Source organism: Mugil cephalus, chromosome 10 (assembly GCF_022458985.1).
Source record: "Mugil cephalus isolate CIBA_MC_2020 chromosome 10, CIBA_Mcephalus_1.1, whole genome shotgun sequence".
NCBI classification, from domain to species: Eukaryota; Metazoa; Chordata; class Actinopteri; order Mugiliformes; family Mugilidae; genus Mugil; species Mugil cephalus.
In genome coordinates, this window is record NC_061779.1 from 17924775 (window position 1) to 17942962 (window position 18188).

Consider the following 18188-nt stretch of genomic DNA (forward strand, 5'->3'; position numbering starts at 1 on the left):
AAGGTCCCAACAGTCTCTTATAGGGATTAAGATTACTTGTTCAGGATGTTTGACAGTTTGGTTGTCATCCTCCGTTCCCCCACCTGCTCCGCTGAGAGCCTCCAAAGGACCTGCCTGTCTCTTCTAGTCCCTGCCTGTAATTTTCACAATATCCTGTGTGTGTTTTGTGAGTGTTTGTCCTGCATGCTGCAAAGGACTTCACTCCCTGCAGATGGTGGAGAACTGGCTGTCTTTAAACAGGACAGCCATATTTAACTGAGGGGTTAGAAATGACAAAGTAAAACTTCATGGAATCTGTCAAAATCTTGGAGTTATTTTATCTTACAAATGATGATTGATCAAAGTATTATTACATAGTATTTAGTCACAATGTTATCTTTCAATACATCATTTGAATTAAATGATCAGCTAATAGAAATAGTGGAACAGATTGTCCAGTGGATATAATGTTTTTTGTTTGTTTGTTTGTTTTATCTTTTAAATGTCCTAAACAGTTGAAGAATTCTTAACATTTACGCGTATGAATGAGTGTGAATCATTTTAACAATTCATTTATTATATTGCAAATGTGTATGTTTTGTTAAGTACCTTTTTTATGTTGATTTGAAAAGTGCTATAGAAAAAAAGATTGTCATTGTAGTTATTAATCTTAAAACTCCGGGAAAAAATAAAACTGTTGGCCTACTTCTACCTCTGTATAACAACGGATCGTTTTCTGGTGTATGCATATTTAATAATGTGTCTGGTAAGCTACCCCAGCTGGTGCAGGGACAGCAGCGCATCGAGTTCTGATTCGCTGATTGGCTGGGACCGCACCAAACACGGAAGTGACGCAAGCCCAACCTCGCAGGGACAGTTTCGGTATTTACAGAACAGCCTGTAAACCGCATGCAGTCGCCCGGGAGTCCACTGCGACCTCCACACGGTTCGCCCCGCACTGAAAAAGAGCTATGGCGCCCTTGTCGTTGTCTCTTCTGAGACAAACGGAGTGTCTACAGAGGGCGAATGTTTTCAGTAACCTCTTACAGGGTTTACGCCACCGCCCGTGCAGGTCTCGCTTGTGGACACGGAATTTCAGTGCGGTAACCCGTGAAGTCGGTCAACTCCTGTCCCGCCAGCCGGGAGCCAAAAACTACGCAGCATCAGTTTGTAGCAGCTCCTATGCAGGTCAGGACATGACCGAGAGGCTGTGGTCTCTGTACAATGAGACAAAGAGGCAGACTGAAGGTATGGGCATTGTTTTCTTTAAAAAGAATAAAAAAAACTGCATTTATTCATCAAGATACAGCTCTGCGCTGAACACCAATTTATAACCTTGTTTTGAATGGTTGTGACTAATGCACCAGCTATTTCTACAGCTGCACATTCCCAACCTTCCACACAATAAATCCAGACTACATGTACTAGCGGGCAAACAACATGTCATACCTGTGTGGTGCTGCTGCACTAGGGAGACAATTACAAAAATTATACATCCGAAGAAAGACGTGTATAAAATAAGATCAAAATTGATTAATAATAGCAAAATATTCAGAATTACGGGTTTACAGAAAGATTAAAAACTTAGTGTGCATATGCAATGTACTAGAACTTATGTACTGTCTAATATACGTATGCATACTGGATGTAATGTCTATGGTAAGACATTTTAACTTTGATTTGTTTTTTTAATCTGAAAATCAAAGCCAGCATCTTGAATGAGCTTGGTCGTCTACATATATTAACAGTATTTTGAGAAAACAAAATTTTAAAAATAAAGCAAGTATAAATACAAGTCAAAGCAATAACACAGTTGTAATCTTTAGAGGAGGCCCACTATGTGCAGCTTGTCCTGTCTATGTGTCAGAGAGGAGATCGATCTATTCTGTACGAGGTATTCTGTCTACTCCTGAATACATAAATTAAAATTCATGGCATTGTCCTAAACCAGCAGCCTAATTCACAAAGTTTCTAGCATCAGTATTGCACGAGGACTTGTGATTTCTTAGTATAAGTAGTAGTTCATTGTTACTAGTAGTAATTGGATTAATAGTGGCAGAAACGTATATTAGAAAATTGATCTCTTTCTGGCTCCTCTTATGTATTATTTTACTCACTTGTTCAAAGAACTGAGAGGACCTACATTCAGAAGTTTAACACGTATTCGTACTGGTGTAAACTGCACTATTTATACACCAAAAGCAACTTATCCACAAACTTCAACAAACTTGTTTTCTTCTCTCCTAAGATGCTTTTCTCTCACGGAAACATAATAACTCCTGAATTAAAGGAAACTGTGGAATAACCTCAGCTGTTTTTCTCCTCTCTTCTCGCGTTTGCTCCCAGTCATTTCCACCGACTCTGTGGACCCAGACACCATTTTTGCCAACAACGAGATGAGCCTGCGAGACATAGAGATCTACGGCTTTGACTATGACTACACCCTGGCATTCTACTCCAGCCACCTCCACACGCTCATCTTCAACATAGCACGGGACATCCTCATCGCTAACCACCGGGTACGTGTTAGCCTTCGTTGAGGCTGTTTTAAACGTGCATCAGGTGTAACGCTTTTTGACGTCACTGAGAATCTCAAACCGATTTTTGATTGTCTTCTTTGTTAGTATCCAGAGGATCTGCGAGCGTATGAGTATATTCCAAATTTTGCCGTGCGGGGGCTTCACTATGACGTCCAGAAGGTGAGAGGAGCTTTTCTTGTCTAGCATTTTTTTTTTTATTACATATTTTACATAAGCTGCAGCGTGTGGATGATTTTTAATGATTTCCTTTAGGCACTGCTGATGAAGATAGATGCTTTCCACTACATCCAGTTGGGAACTGTATACAGGTACGTGTGCACTGTTACTCACCACATCACAATCAAACACTGTTGAGACGTATAAAACAATCTGAACATAGGTCGTTTCTTTGTGCTGTGTTATATATTTAAAGTTAAAGTGTATTTATAAGTTATTCTTATACTTGTTTAACATCACATGTATTAGTCTGCACTTGCTACGAATGAAGCTTTCTGTAACGTTTCATATTTCTGATTCAGGGGTCTTCATCCAGTGCCTGACGAGGAAGTAATTGCCATGTATGAAGGCTCTCACGTACCTCTGGAGATCATGAGTGACTTCTACGGCAAGGTGACGATCACATATCACTCTCAACACTGGTGCTAGCTCTAAAAACACACATACAGGATATAATGATGACATCCCCTGTCCTGCAGAGTTCGCATGGCCACGCCATGAAACAGTTCATGGACATTTTCTCCCTGCCCGAGATGACCCTCCTGTCGTGTGTCAATGACTTCTTCATGCAGCACAACATCGACTACGAGCCGGTTCATCTCTACAAAGACGTTAAGGTGAAGCTTTATCATTCTGCCTTGTTTGATCGGTGTTTTGGGAAATCTCTCCCTCCTTTATCCCCGAGTGCGTCTCCCAGGGGCTGGTGTGTGTAAATACTTCAAATCTTTCCACATGTGGATGACTGTATTTACATGTTTCTGGTGTGCTGTGACACTCCAGCCGCTCGGTGCCATCTTTAGCTGTGAAAAGCAGTGTCTAATTTTAGTCGAGCTAGCTCGCCTCCAGCCATGTGCGTCTGTTCTCCGGTGGCGTCCCTGCTTCACAGGGAGAGGGGCGAGAAATCAGCACTGTGTTCTCCCTGTGAGGCCAGCTGTCACGCCGGTCCTCTGTGACGCTGTAGTGTTTTTGACAAATTGCTGTCTTTAAAAGGCCCAACTCTCTCTGTTCCACCAATGCCTCGTATCTTTTCAAGGACGTTCCCTTCACTTTTTTTTTTTTTAATTATTTAGCATTGATCCTGACGTTTTGAAACTTTACTTCCCTTTGACTTTACTGTACATGAAATATTCTTTGTGTGCTGTGTTTGCCTTTTCATTCAATCACTCCTTCAAAAGCTCTCTCAGTGTGTCACCACAGAGACTAAACTGTGGGTCCTGCTTTCTTCATATTTAATTTGTATTCAGGGAGGCACTTCCTTTGTGCTTCCAAGTCAACTGTTTATATACAGAGCAAAGTTGCTCTTGGAGATGAATGTTAACATTGTCTCAGTGGAGTCACGACTTCCTGTCTGAGGGCTGTTTATTTTTCCTCTTCACAGGAAGCTATTAGAGATGTTCACGTCAAGGGCATTATGTACCGAGCTGTGGAGGCAGATATTGGTAATCTTCTTTGATTGATATTGCTTTGTTTGGGCTAACGAAGGAAATTACACTATCTCGTCTGTGCTGTTGCCAGGACATAAAAACATAATTCAGGCATAATGAGGTTTTGCCATACAAATAAAAAGCAGCACCACCCACCCATACACCTTCTGTCTATTTATTTCTTTTTCCAGGGAAATATATCTGCTACGGTGAGCAGAGCCACGCGGTGCTGAAGAAGTTGTCGGAGCACGGGAAAAAAATGTTCCTCATTACCAATAGCCCTTTTGATTTTGTGTAAGTCTGAGCACCGCACGCATTTGCTGGCACGAATAATTAAAAAGATCAAGTACTGATGTACCAACGTTTAACTGTCACCACTGTTTATTGGCCTAACTTTTATGGATAGGCGAACAGACATTGGACAGGCTGGTTGTTTTCCTGAAATGACCCGTGCATAAGCATATTCAACCCCCAAAGCACTGAAATTATGTCCTGGATTTAATAGTTAGTTGGTGGAGTCATCACAGTGATAAGAAGGGGGAAGATACACATGTAAAATGTGCAAGTGCTGAAGTTTTTATTTTTGTAATGTTGCAAGTTCCTTAAATGTTATAGTCAGAGCCTGCAGGTTTCTGCAGACATTTTTGCAGACATTGAGTCCTACCCAGAAAGCAACAGCCAGTTCGATCACCGAGCTTCCGTATACACATAGCGAAGTCCTAAGAGGACATAAAGGCTGTCGCTGCTGTTGTGTAGCTCTGCCCTATAAGTGTTATTATACCCCCATAAAGCTTCAAGAGGTTGCTGACAAAATAGAATAATATTCAAAGTCTCCCGCAGGGACCGAGGAATGAACTTCATTGTTGGAAAAGACTGGAGGGACCTGTTTGATGTCGTTATTGTTCAAGCTGACAAACCCAGTTTCTTCAATGACAGGAGAAAGTGAGTATGTTTGCGTTTGCAGCGTTTGGTATATTTGTGTAATGTCTTGTTTTTACCACTAGAGGTCACATGAGCACATGAGATGCCAGCAGTAGCTCTTGTATAATAATGTGCATCATGTGTCCTGTAAACCCCTTCGGGTCTTTCCAGTAATAAACACAGTTTCTCTGTCTATATTCTGTCCTAGACCTTTCAGGCGAGTAACAGACAAAGGTGCACTGCTGTGGGACAGAATTCACAAACTGGAAAAAGGACAGATCTACAAACAGGTGCAGCGAGAAGCCGTTATAGTGTTTGTAATGAATGACCTCTGGATACACTCCATGAAACACATGGTTGATTTAGTTCCTAATTCACATTTTCCATCTCTAGGGAAACCTGTATGAGTTTCTCCGGCTGACCGGCTGGAGCGGATCTAAAGTGCTCTACTTCGGAGATCACATCTACAGCGACTTGGCAGTAAGCGGCATTCAAACGCATTTACACCACAGAAGTCCTTATAAGTACTCAAAGCACTGTCATATGAAAAAAGTATCTTATGAATGTGAGTAAAGAGCGGAACCCTGGTCTGACCATGCTCCATTTAAGACGCGAGTTGAAATAAATGTGTTCCCTCTGAACTCAAAGGGCAAATATGACTCCGTTAATCTTAATGACAGTCTAAGTCTCTCTGCTCTGTTAGAAGTTGCACATAGTAAGACGCTGAGCTAATGTCTGGTATGGTGTAATGCTAAATGACTGCTTTGAGAGGTGATTCTTTTGCTTTAAAGCCCAATTACTGAAGCACTGCTTTGGGTCCATCTTACAGACATTTTAATTGGTGTCTCTTGATATATCACACCTACCACATCTGCAGCAGTACTGCAGAGTGCCATGCACCTCACTTATACCTGTAACCCAGCAACTGGCCAGGTGCTGTCACTCTTCTGCAGTAAACAAACTAACAAGCATCAGGTTTTTTTTTTTTTTTACTGCTTCACAAAGACTTTATATCTGCATATATATGCACTTGATCAGGTGTAAAGGGTGATGAGAAAGAATTTACATCTTTGGCTTGATGCCTTGTCGATGGCAGACTGCCAGAAGTCAATTATGTTGTCCCGCTTATTCACAGAGATGGAATTGTGCGTTAGTGTTTCACACCAACTACAGCTCGCTGTCAGACTGTCTGGCTATAGAACGAGATCATTACTGCAAGTGGTCACAGAGCAGAAGCACCTCGGAGTTACTAATGAAATGATTCAATTACACAAGGTCCAAAACCTGTTCTCACTCCCATGGATGCTTTTTCAATTGTCTCGTTCCAGTTGATTTCGACAGAACAGACACTCTTCTATATTAACTGTTGCTTTTGGTGCTGGTCATCTGACAGGTTTGTCTTCACTGAGGCTTTAGGTGCACACCTTTAACTAACAGCCATCCAAACTCTTTTGTCTCATTTTTACGACATTCATTCTGTGCTAGGTTGTGGATGCTGTTAAATGTCACTGAGTGGGTAGCAGTCCTGTGATTATATAGGTATACTGTGGCCGTTAAATAAAAACTGTTGATGCGTGCATATGATGCATACGCCTACAATCTAGTAGAGGAACTTTCTAGAGTAAAAGCTACATCTGTGCTAATCAGTGTTTGTTCTTGATGTACATTTTTCTGAATTAGACTGTGATTCATCCTCTGAATGCTGGTTCCTTTTTCCAAAGCATTGCCAAAACCTATTAATTCACAGATCTGTAGTTTACATTTGTATCTCTTGTTTCTTTGGCATACTCCAGATTGCTACATAGCTCTGTCTCCATTGCTGCTTATGTTGGGCTGTTAAACCAGTCATTGTTAATATAAGATGCATCAATACCAGTGCAACCAGATATAAAACTGGTTAGCTTAGCGAGTTAGATTAGTTTTATGCATTTGTTTGGAGAGGGCTTGATTCTAACAGACGTTCATATAAAACAAAAAAGGCCTGCACCAATGTTTGTCTTCCTTTGTACTTAATTATTTATTTCCCGCGTATAGATCCGTGAATCAAAGCTCCAGCCAAATGGTTACATTCCTAAATCGCTGACAAATTGCACTGCACGCGCTCATTTGGGTTCGACATAAATCTTCTGATGTTTTGTCAAACAGGATCTAACACTGAAACATGGCTGGAGGACGGGCGCCATCATCCCTGAGCTGAGGAAGGAGATCAAGATCATGAACACGCAGCAGTACGCTCACATGATGATGTGGTTACAGGCGCTGACCGGACTCATCGAACAGATGCAGGTCAGGGGACTGTGTCAAGTGTTTGTGTTGCTGAGCTGCATTGTTTCCCTGGCATTTCATGCGCTTAACTTTTAAATTGTGCTCACAAACAGGTTCACAGGGATCCAGAATCTCAAGCCGTAGTCGATGAGTGGATCAGAGAAAGAGAAGCCATGAGGTAATAAAGAAGTTTCCTTTAGCAATTTGAGAATTTGGGATTTGTTCATCTTGTAGAAGTGATCTAACTTCAACTTCACCATTTGTGTTTACTCTCAGGCCGCAGACAAAGGACATCTTCAACGGTCAGTTCGGGAGTCTGTTCCGGACGTACCACAACCCCACCTACTTCTCACGCCGACTCTCGCGGTTCGCTGACATCTACATGGCCTCCATCAGCTGCCTGCTCAACTACGACCTCAAGCACACATTCTTCCCTCGCCGCACTCCCCTGCAGCACGAGTCCCCCTTCTGGCCCGAGCACAGTCCTGCCATCTTGAACGTCCCCTCTAAGACGCCTCAAGACCAGAGCAGAGTCTGATTAGAAAATGAAGACTGATCAGCTTTTAACTTTTTTCATTCATGTAGTTTTTCATGTTTTTAGAAGATGCATGCCACACGTTTAAATTATGTATAATTGGTAACAAACATGTAACATTTTGATGTTCAGTCTAGTGCTTTTTAAGCCAAAGCACGTGGAAGAGAGAACATATAGGTGCACTATCTAATCAACAGGGGGCAGCCATGTATCAAGTTTCTCATGTGTTTCTGTGGTATGAATTGATTACAGAGATTATCTTTGCCTTTTTGTCCAAGGCATCTATTGGTGCAGTGGGAATTTACATTTACATTTACAGACTCTGTTGCCTTAATCTCTTGTTCACGTTATATTGGGGGTTTTTTTTGTGTTAGACTGACATAATTTATGGTAATCAAGCTTTTTCAAATTTTGCCTGCAAATGTCATTATGTGCTGCACAGTGTGACACGCAATGCACTTTGATGTTCTTTGTATTTAGTAGTTTTAGCTGTACAATACAGGCTGTATGTCTCATTTCAGCAGATGAGAAATGCTAATATTTCTCAGGAAAAAATAGAACGTAGTTGCTATCTTTAGTACGACCGTCGCTACTTGATCTGTGAAAGAGGCGGCATTCGATTTCTTGTTTTGTTTTGGGTTTTTTTTTTGTTTTGTTTTGTTGTGTTTTTGCAGATACTGGGTGGAATGTTTTCACACTTCCTGAAGCGATATCTTGTTGAGGATATATCTGAAACGTTGAGTAAGCCGAAGTTTTTTTTTTAATGCATTTGAAAAAGGGAAAATAACAGTGGCCACAACCAAGACCTCATAGTTTGTGTTTCTGTCGTTTTAAAAAAGAAAAAATGCATATTTTTTATGTTTTATTTCACTATATTTATTAAACAAGAAACGGCCTGATCCTAGCGCAGTGCTCATGTCATTGATGTATGGCAGCGTGCTGTAGTATGACAACTGTTGTAATTGGACTAAATCATAATGGGGAAAAATGTGTTGCTATACAACCAGCAAAAGGTTTCATAATTTGAAAATAATAATTTTGAGGATTAACTGATCTCTTGTTAATAACCACTCAACTTTCCAATTATAATTATAGCAGTGGGTTTATTGTGGTTAATCCTCCCAAATCCTGTTACCAACCAATTTCCCATATTGCGTTTGGGGCTTTCTCTGTCAGACAGGTGCGTGATCTGAGATCTTGCGAAATAAGAACGGGGATCAGAAATGATCAGATCTGTGTTGCAGGCTGCTGAGCTGAGCAGAGTGTCTGCGGGTTCAGTCTGTGGCTTCACAGTTGCTTCCTCGAGGCTGGATCATTTGGGAACCATGGACAGCAACGGCAGCACGCTGTGGAGCTCCGGCTCCCCTCCTCAATCCGTCCACACCGAGCTGGCAACTGTAGCTCCCACCATCTTCCCTCGGGTGGGCTACAGCATACTTTCTTTCCTCATGTTCATCAACACAGTGTTGTCAGTTTTTAACAACGGCCTCGTCATAACCGTGATGCTGAGGAACCCGTCCCTCCTCCACCCCATGAACATTTTCATCCTCAGCCTCGCCGTGTCTGACCTCATGATAGCTCTGTGCGGCTCCCTGGTCGTCACCATCACAAACTACCACGGCTCCTTCTTTATCGGCCACACCGCCTGCGTGTTTCAAGGATTTTCGGTCAATTATTTTGGTAAGTTTAGTTGTGAGTATGTGTCTTGTCTTTGTCTGGAGCCCTGTCATAGTCAGACACTGTAAACAAAAATGACCATGAGCAGAGAGCCGACGTCCAACGTCTTTACTGAAAGCCCTTCAATAAACCAGTGAGTGTTTATTAATGCACATTCTTTCCAGCGGTGAATAGAGTTTACTCGCTAGTTGTACTAGAGATGGTCCCCATGACGGTTAAGCCATTTCTGTGCAGCTGGAAACTAAGAAAATATCCTTTAGTTAATATATCTTTTTCCATCTCTTTCCTAGGTCTGGTGTCTCTCTGCACCCTCACTCTTCTTGCCTATGAGCGCTACAATGTGGTGTGCAAGCCAAAAGCTGGTTTGAAGCTGAGCATGCGGAGAAGCATCATCGGGCTGCTCTTCGTCTGGATCTTCTGCTTGTTCTGGGCCGTTACGCCGTTATTTGGCTGGAGCTCTTATGGGCCTGAGGGCGTCCAGACCTCTTGTTCCCTGGCTTGGGAAGAGAGATCATGGAGCAACTACAGCTACCTAATCCTCTACACGCTCCTCTGCTTCATTCTCCCCGTCGCAATCATCATCTACTGCTACTCCAAACTGCTGACGTCCATGGACAAGGTGGGCCCGTAATGGCTCGAAATGGCCTCATAATGCATATTTATTACCTTTTTACTGCGTCTGAGAATGTAAAATTCATACCTCTGTCCATATCTCGCTGTAGTCTCCCACATACGTGCTCAAACATTACGTTTTAATGTGGGTTATATTTGTTTTCCACCAGCTGAACAGGAGCGTGGAACTGCAAGGCGGGTCCTCCAGCCAGAAGGAGAATGGGCATGCCATCAGCATGGTCTTGGCCATGATTATCGCATTTTTTGTTTGCTGGCTGCCCTACACGGTATTGTCGGTGGTGGTAGTTGTGGATCCGGAGCTGTACATCCCACCATTGGTCGCCACCATGCCCATGTATTTCGCAAAGACCAGCCCTATCTACAACCCCATCATCTACTTTCTTTCCAACAAGCAGGTGAGCGTCTACTTTTGAGATAGTTTTGAAGATTAGAAAGTATTGCTCATCCGATTCCCGATTTTTATGTCCACCAGTTCCGTGACTGCGCGCTGGAGGCGTTGTCGTGCGGACACTACATTCCCCACGGGCCCACCAGTGTCAGCGTCCCCATGTGCTCCTTGAACAGGAGCGGCCGGCTGTCTTCCTTCGGCAGGAAAGTCAACACGCACAGCAAGGTGTTGCCTCTGTGACTATGTTCATTGGTGCTTTATGAAGGACACAGACCTGAACAACAAGATTGTGTCCCCTGCAGAGGCCTTCACTGGCCCCCAGTGAGCGCACAATCAGCTTCAAGACTGAGAGCTGGTATCCAGAAGGTGAACAAAATAAACTGTAGCAGATGCAATAATGAAATCCCACAAAACATAGTCGAAGAACTGCTTATTTTGTTCACTTTTTGTTTTCAGTGTCTGTTTGAGCTGTTTGAGGCTAGTTCGTATTAATTGGATTACATTATATTGCAAGAGCGTGCTCGTCTGCATCCATGCGTTGAGAATTCAATGAGACGGTTTTTTATGTGATTTGTTTTAGATCAGCACCTCCTTCAAAGTGGTGTTTGCAAGAGTGCACGAATGTAGGAAACTAGCCAAAAAAAAAAAAAAGGGAAGGAGCTATTGAAAAGCGAGGAAATACTGACTGAGAAGAGTGTTTTGTAAGATTTGTAGTTTCCATTTGCAGTTTCCCATTTGTATGCATTTTTTAACAAAGCAATTCAAATGACAGAGAGAGACTGTGAGGACAAGAAGCCTTCCGCCCCAGCCTTTTTGTTCAAAAATAAAATGCAGTGGATCTGTTTTGGTTTATGTGGGAAGCTATTTTCTCGTTTAACAAAGTTAGATATTTAAACATTTCGAGGTGTTGGGTAATGAAATATTGATTTATGCAACGTGCAATCCTTTTTATATTTCAAGGCCTTTTTTTTTTTCTTTTTTTTTTTTGCTGGGAACTCGAGCTCCGATTTTATGGGTGAAATACTGCACAGCACCACCTTCCTATGTGATGTTATTATTATGCAAAAATTGAATTAAAGTCCACAGTAGAAAGCTCCATCAGCCAATCAGTCCTGACAGCTAGGCCGAATAATTTTATCCGTTGTGGATTATGCAGTAAGTCCTGCCTGCTCCCTGCTCTCACACATTCCCACATAAGGGCTGCACAAAACATTACCGCACCACACAGAGCCGTAATTTCTCTCATAAGCACCAATGCGGATACACAGTGCACTAAGTACAATTATTTTTTGGTTGCAGGGAAACAGCGATGTCAACATAATATGCCTAAATACGTTCCCTGCTACCCTCAAAATCACATTAGGAAAACATTAGAAATTTGGGAGCACTTGTTAAGCAGGCCAGCAGCACGGCTCACCTTGTGCATGTTTTAACAATGTGGAGCCAGTCAGGCAGTAAAAGACCTTCATTTTTCTTGGTTAGTCGGCTCTGTGGTCTGGCAATTTTTCATTTGTATTACTTTGTATTTTTCATCCCTATAGACAGGGAGCTTTAGACAGGTCAGAAGAAGGATAACACAATAACAACGTTTCTGTTCCCGATTCAAAGGCAGGGCATCACGTCTCACATGGCACGTGTCTGGGTCCATAATGAGTCAGGAAGATGAATATGCTACGCTGAAAAAAAGACAAAGAGTTAAAAGAAAAGGCTGGGGGATTTTTTTTTTTTTTTTTTTTCCACTGTTGAATTGCTGCGTACAGTCGGAGTAAAGGATTTAAGACGATGAGTCTGACATCCTTATTATATGTCACTCTCTAGGTGTGATCAGCTGGTCCTTTCCCTCTGTGAAATGCAGATCGGTCTCTTAATGGTGAGACTGAAATCCAGCCATCCAGTCCCCGGCATGAGTAAGATCTACGTGCGCTCACCGGCCGCTTCATTAGGTACACTAGTGAAAAACGTATGCATCTTGATATCACAGCCCTGCATTTAATTCTCTAAAATACTGTTGAAGTTTATAATCAGTTTATGTTGGGCAGGACCAGAAAGGCAGTAATTCAACTCTATGATCATTTTGGAGAATGGGCTTTGTGGTGGTGTTAAACTGGACTGGAATAAATGTTCCTGTTATTTAGCCAAAATGGGACTGTCACAATAATAGAAACATGTGTCTTTACAACACAATATTGTAAAACAAAATTAAAAGACAGTTAAAACAATAGCTCCTGATGATTTTACACAGATACTGAATTCCATAACCTTCATGACTGTTATATTAGGATACATTCATTTTAACCAGTGTACCTAATGAAGTGGCCAGAGAGAGGTCATATCCCTTTAGAAGTATTTTACTGCACTGTACAGCGTTAGCTAAATCTTCTTTTACACATTTCATCTTCCCTTTACAGTGTGTATAAATAATTAATTTCCATTATTGAAGCAGGTGTGTTTGGTGCCTCGTTTGTAATATCCTTTTAAGATGTGTTTGGTTTCTTTCGGTTTGGGTTTTTTAGTGAAAAGTAGGTTGACTTTGTTTCTTCGCTCATTCTCTTCCCTCCCACTTGTCTGGCTCGATGTAAATATTGTAAATGGGAATCTGCTTCTAAATAAATTGCTTTTAACTTTTGTCCCGTGTTTTCAAGCTGCTCATTGTCTCGTCCCGTCCCGATGTCGCTGCGCCCGTTCACTGGCTGTGTGCTCGTCCTCGGTCTCTCTTCCAGAACTTGCTGTTCTTCATCCGTGTAATGGTGTGACACTTTTGATCAGTTTAATATGTAGGATGGTCAGGAGCGAAATGCATTGTGTTGATCTAATCCCAGATTTGGCATAGTCCGTGGGCTTACACATTTGAAGCAAAGAGCATTTCACACTTTATCTCCAAACGGGATTACACAGTGTCATGCTATAATCCTGTAGCATTGCTCCCTTTATTTCCTGAGCCAATTCAACAACTCCCAAGTCATCCATCTGGCATGCTTAATGCAAAGCTTTTAACCTTTGTGAGGTGCTGCATTAAATGAAATGGACAGCTGTTCATTGACACATAATCATACGGTATGCTGGGCATCACACTGCCGTACCATCATCTTTATTGCATTTTGGATTTAAAGCCCAGCTTGGCTCTTTTCAAAGTTGTATATCAGGATGAGATGAAAGTGATGTAACCGCCATTCAATTACAAGCCCTCTATTTTTTTTTTTTTTTTCCAGTTGTCTCTGCTGTGAATACACTGCAGCGTTTTTAATGAATCTTAACAGCGAGGAGTCCCAGGTGACCCACTGGCGCTGAGGAGTGATAATGAAAAGGGCGGATACTTTGGCGTAACTTGTCCAAGCTCCAGCTTTGCCCATTAATATCATTCATTCAGCGGAGACACGCGGTGACAAGAGACGCGGGTTTGATGTATGTTGGGTCAGTGCGGAGAGAATGAAGACGCCGAAGTAAACTCTTTGAAGCTGGAGATGGGAAGCGAGCCCTCGCCGGCACGGGAGTCTGGGAACAACACCGTTTGGAAGGAGTACATCGACATCACCTTTGTCGTGATTAACAGTTTGATTCTGTTAATCACTGCTGCTGTGGGAATGGCAGCAAACATTTTTGTCATACTGGCAGTGTATCGCCAAAAATCGCTGCAAACCTCCAATAACGCTCTGGTGGTGAATCTGGCTGTTATAGACGTTCTGCGATGCGTAATCGACTGCCCCCTTCTGTTAACCATCAATGTGACCGTGTATCAAAGAGGACGAGGGGACGACTTGATCTGCGAGGCACAGTTGGCCTTCTTTGCTTTCAGCTGCTGTGTCCAGTTGTTAACGTTGGCATGCCTAAGCGCAGAGAGATACCAGGCCATTGTGCAACCCTTCAAAGCTAGTCAACGAAAAAGACGGATTACCGTGCTGATCCCTGTCACATGGACCTCGGCTCTTGTGGTGGCTGTTTTTTGTCTGATGTTTTTGAGGGACTCACCGGTGCACGTGAGATGCCTCGGACTACAGAAAGAAACCTTAGCTACCTATGACAGCTTTGGACTTTTCATGCTGTTCCCGCTGTGGGCGGTTTGCTTCAGTGTCATCATTGGATTCTATGCTGGCATATTTTCCCACGTGAGATCGCACAATTGTAAAATATTTGACAAAGGAACTTTTCCTGTTCCTAAAACTGACACAACAGAAGATAAGCAAAAGAAAGAACCAACCACGGTTTTGGAAAATGATAAATCGGAGGATAACCAAGCGTTGAGTGGAAGCGTTGCTCAGAAACCTCCTGAACCAGATTCATCTCTGAAGAATCTTGCGACTCCTGTGATAAACTCAGCTAAACCTCCACCGCGTGCCTCTGTCGATTCAGAGATTAACAAAGAAAAGAAAATCACAGTGGAGAAAAGTGACTTAAAAATGGAGCAACCGCACCCTTTTGGAGTGCAGACTGAGGAGAAACCTGTAAAACCAGATGGGTCCATCTTTGGTGCATCAAGTGGAGACGCAAATGTCAAGAGCTCAACCTCAAAGATTCAGACGGTGTTAAGCAATCCAAGCACAGACGAGCAGTCCAAAGAAAGGCCGACCGCCGACAAAGCAACCAAAGAAGTAGGACCCCACGATTACTCATCTACGCAGGCAGGGAATCCTGAATCAAATTCTGTATTACCGACTGAGCAGACGCAAGCTAACAACAGCAGCAGCAATGGAGGAGACACGCTGGCTGTTTCTACACCAGGTCAAGAGCCTTCATTAACTCCAGTCTCAAGCGATGCCCCAGAAGCTGAAGCTATAAACCAGCATGTGGCGGTAGAAGGTGCTGTTTGCATGATGCCTTCAAAAGCAAGCAGAGAGAGAGCGAGCAAAAAGAAAGAAAGCAAATTGGCCAAGCGTGCTGGCTACATAATCATTACTTTCCTTTTATTTTGGCTACCGCTGATCACAACTATCCTGCTGAACATTCCCATTAACCAGAGGAAGAATGCACAGGTAGGACACAGCGCCAAGAATTAGAAAGATATCAAGGCTTTTAAAGAAATGCCCATAACCTTTTGTAGCATGCCTAGTGACCGCTATTCTTTTGTCCACCTAAGCATTTCTAACGCTGTTTCAATTCTCAGTTATATTTTCAGATACTGATCATTGAGGATGTGGAGATCCTGTCGGTGTCTATTGCCTGCATCACATCGCTGAGTGACCCAATAATATATGCCGCGGTGAACCCTCAGTTTCGGACAGAGTTTAATCGTTTGAAAAACAGTCTTAAATCCACATTCAAGAAGGAATGACCAGGTTACCTATCTACCGTTCGAGCGCCATTAGACAGGCATGAGCACATTTCTATTCATCGTGTAACGGCAAATTTAAAAGGATAACATTTGTCTAGTCATTGTTCAAATATGAACTACATTAAAATGCAGTTGTCAAAGTATTTTGGAGCGTATGAAGGAGCCCATTATTTTATGTGCCGCTGTGTTATCTTAGATTTTATGCAGGCTGACTTCTCAGCAGTTACTAAACACTGCAGAGCAGGGGCGACGCACGCTGCGAGATGCGGCCCGAGACCAACGCAATCAGCTCAGCGGGGGGGCGCGCTGTGCTGCGCTGCGCCGTTCTCTCCGTCAAACAATCACGAGGCCCGCATGTCAGTCTCCGGAGACCTCGCAGCCAGGACGCACCGCTGGGCCAGTCAGGTCCTCACATGTCCTCCAGCAACACCTAATTATTATCTCATCCTGTTATAAGTGCTGTTCTCCGTGTAATCAGGAAAAGCATTATGAAAGCCACCTAATTGAGTTGTAGTAAAAGAAAAAAAAAAAGAAAAGACATGGGTCATTTAAAGGGTGTTTGAGTAGCGCTACAGTATTTATTCTATCCACTGCACTAAATGCACAATGTGTGATTATTTGTCCCTTTTCCTCACCCCCTTACACATGTAGTCCATGACAAGATTCGCATTTCATTAAAAGCAAAGTGTTGCAAAAATTTACATCATAACATACCAGCCTCGTCGTGTTTACCTCCACCGGTCTCATTTTTACTGACAAACCAACAAGAAGCAGAGACATACTTTAATAAAACAGAATTCGGCAATGACAGCATGCAAATCCTTAATTCAACCAGTTAACAGACAAAAACAGTAAGCCAACAACCGTCAACTAAATCTAGAAAGAAGAGGAGCCAGCTTCAAATGCAGTCCATAAAGTCCCAACTGAGATATTTACAGTATGAAAAATGTACAAAATGGCCCTTTAACACAGTGAAATCTACCAAGTCTCGCTTTTGTGTTTTATAATTTATGAGGAAGTGGGTGAAATGAATGTTGAACACTCTTTCATATGGTTTCCCAGGTCAGTACTATGTGTCCACGTTAGGGTTAGTATTAGTCAAGTGTTGCCGAGAACACTCACTTATGTCTCTACGTTGTGACCTAACTAATATATACCCTGTATAGTTCTTAATATCATTTGTTAACTAACGACAGTGGCTTTCACACAGATCCATATCAGAATGTCAAATATGTAGGCTAACACAGATTTCTTCATTTTGACTTTCACTTGCACATTTCACAAACATGTCAGGATGCGTAGTATATTTTACTCATCAAGCGATGACACCAACCAGATAATGAGTCAGTCAATGAATATTCACAACAGCTATCCATTCCAGCGGATGTATGTATGTCTTTTAAATTTACAACAGTGAGGGAAAGATTAGAAACCATTTAACCGAGGGGTTTCAAAACAATCGGTGTAACAGGGTGCTGAGAGAATGTCTCTGTTGTGTAAGTAAGAGTTCAATATTCACAAAGACGGTCTTTCGGGTGATGAATATGTGTGCTTTGTCATAAGAGGCCATCGAAGATGACGTTAAACTTTTGCCTTTCCTCCTCAAAATCAGAGACAACAAATACAACTACATTACATATTCAAAAATAAAGTTTTTTTTCTCAGTATTATTTAGGCAACGATGATGACCACGCATTCCCCACACTTCCTCACTCGGCTGTGCTTGTTGAAGCAAGATCTGCTGGTTCGCTTTCATTTCCAAGGCAGCGGTCCACGTCGTTTTAATACCATGCAGAGTTTGACATCAGATGAGATCACTATTTCAAAAACCCCCGACCTCTGCTAATCTTATAATCCCTCTAGATTATGGCAGGTTGATGCTCGGTGGTCCCTCTCCTCAGCATCTGGTGCTTCTCGAGACCAGTTAGCTGATCAGATAGGCATGACATCTACAAGGCAGATACTCGGACAATGTTGCTCTGAGAGTATGCTGTGGTGGTGGAGCCGTCCCCGTCTGATGAGGACACCACTGGGGCGGAGAGGCTGACCATGGACGGAGTGATGTAAGGGTCATCACACTTCAAGGGCACAGTCTCATCCAGTTTGGCATTCAGGTTGGAGCGGCTGCGAGGGGGAACACAAAATGAGAAAGGTCTGGCGTTGTAGATGTAAATTGGAAGGGTTATATTACACAGAGTTCTTTCAAACGTTCTTATAAAAGAAATATTCACTCTTTGTGCTGGGTGAATTTATAAAGGAGTTTGGCTCGTGCTGATCATTAAGGCATATTTCAACTTAAAATGAGAGCCAGAGTTCATGGAGAATATAATGAATGGGAGGACTG

The 18188-nt window shown here is 42.5% G+C and overlaps 4 protein-coding genes across 6 annotated transcripts in view; 3 read left to right on the top strand and 1 right to left on the bottom strand.

Moving 5' to 3' along the window:
- The first annotated feature begins 846 nt into the window (after window positions 1-846).
- On the top strand, window positions 847-8784 carry nt5dc3 (5'-nucleotidase domain containing 3). The gene is made up of 14 exons (XM_047595617.1): window positions 847-1227; window positions 2326-2498; window positions 2604-2678; window positions 2772-2827; window positions 3038-3128; window positions 3215-3352; window positions 4114-4174; window positions 4351-4453; window positions 5000-5101; window positions 5289-5370; window positions 5474-5560; window positions 7226-7366; window positions 7459-7523; window positions 7622-8784. The coding sequence occupies exons 1-14, from the start codon at window positions 951-953 to the stop codon at window positions 7881-7883; spliced, it is 1713 nt and encodes a 570-aa protein (XP_047451573.1). The 5' UTR covers window positions 847-950; the 3' UTR covers window positions 7884-8784.
- Window positions 8785-8925: 141 nt separating this feature from the next.
- Window positions 8926-13204, top strand: parietopsin. Of its 2 annotated transcripts, XM_047595619.1 has the most exons (5): window positions 8926-9560; window positions 9848-10176; window positions 10340-10585; window positions 10663-10803; window positions 12397-13204. In XM_047595619.1, the coding sequence occupies exons 1-5, from the start codon at window positions 9104-9106 to the stop codon at window positions 12400-12402; spliced, it is 1179 nt and encodes a 392-aa protein (XP_047451575.1). In that variant the 5' UTR covers window positions 8926-9103; the 3' UTR covers window positions 12403-13204. The 2 variants fall into 2 exon arrangements, with proteins under 2 accessions (XP_047451575.1, XP_047451574.1); XM_047595618.1 differs by having other exon boundaries at window positions 10663-13204.
- A 139-nt stretch (window positions 13205-13343) lies between these two features.
- On the top strand, window positions 13344-16380 carry LOC125014504 (D(2)-like dopamine receptor). Its single transcript, XM_047595616.1, has 2 exons — window positions 13344-15545; window positions 15677-16380. The coding sequence occupies exons 1-2, from the start codon at window positions 13983-13985 to the stop codon at window positions 15842-15844; spliced, it is 1731 nt and encodes a 576-aa protein (XP_047451572.1). The 5' UTR covers window positions 13344-13982; the 3' UTR covers window positions 15845-16380.
- Window positions 16381-16609: 229 nt separating this feature from the next.
- Window positions 16610-18188, bottom strand: part of LOC125014503 (potassium voltage-gated channel subfamily D member 2-like) — a 30212-nt gene continuing 28633 nt past the window's right edge. For both annotated transcript variants that reach the window (XM_047595614.1, XM_047595615.1), the window contains one exon: window positions 16610-17968. In XM_047595614.1, coding sequence (XP_047451570.1) covers window positions 17794-17968 — 175 coding nt within the window. In that variant the 3' untranslated portion in view covers window positions 16610-17793. The remainder of the gene's footprint in view (window positions 17969-18188) is intronic.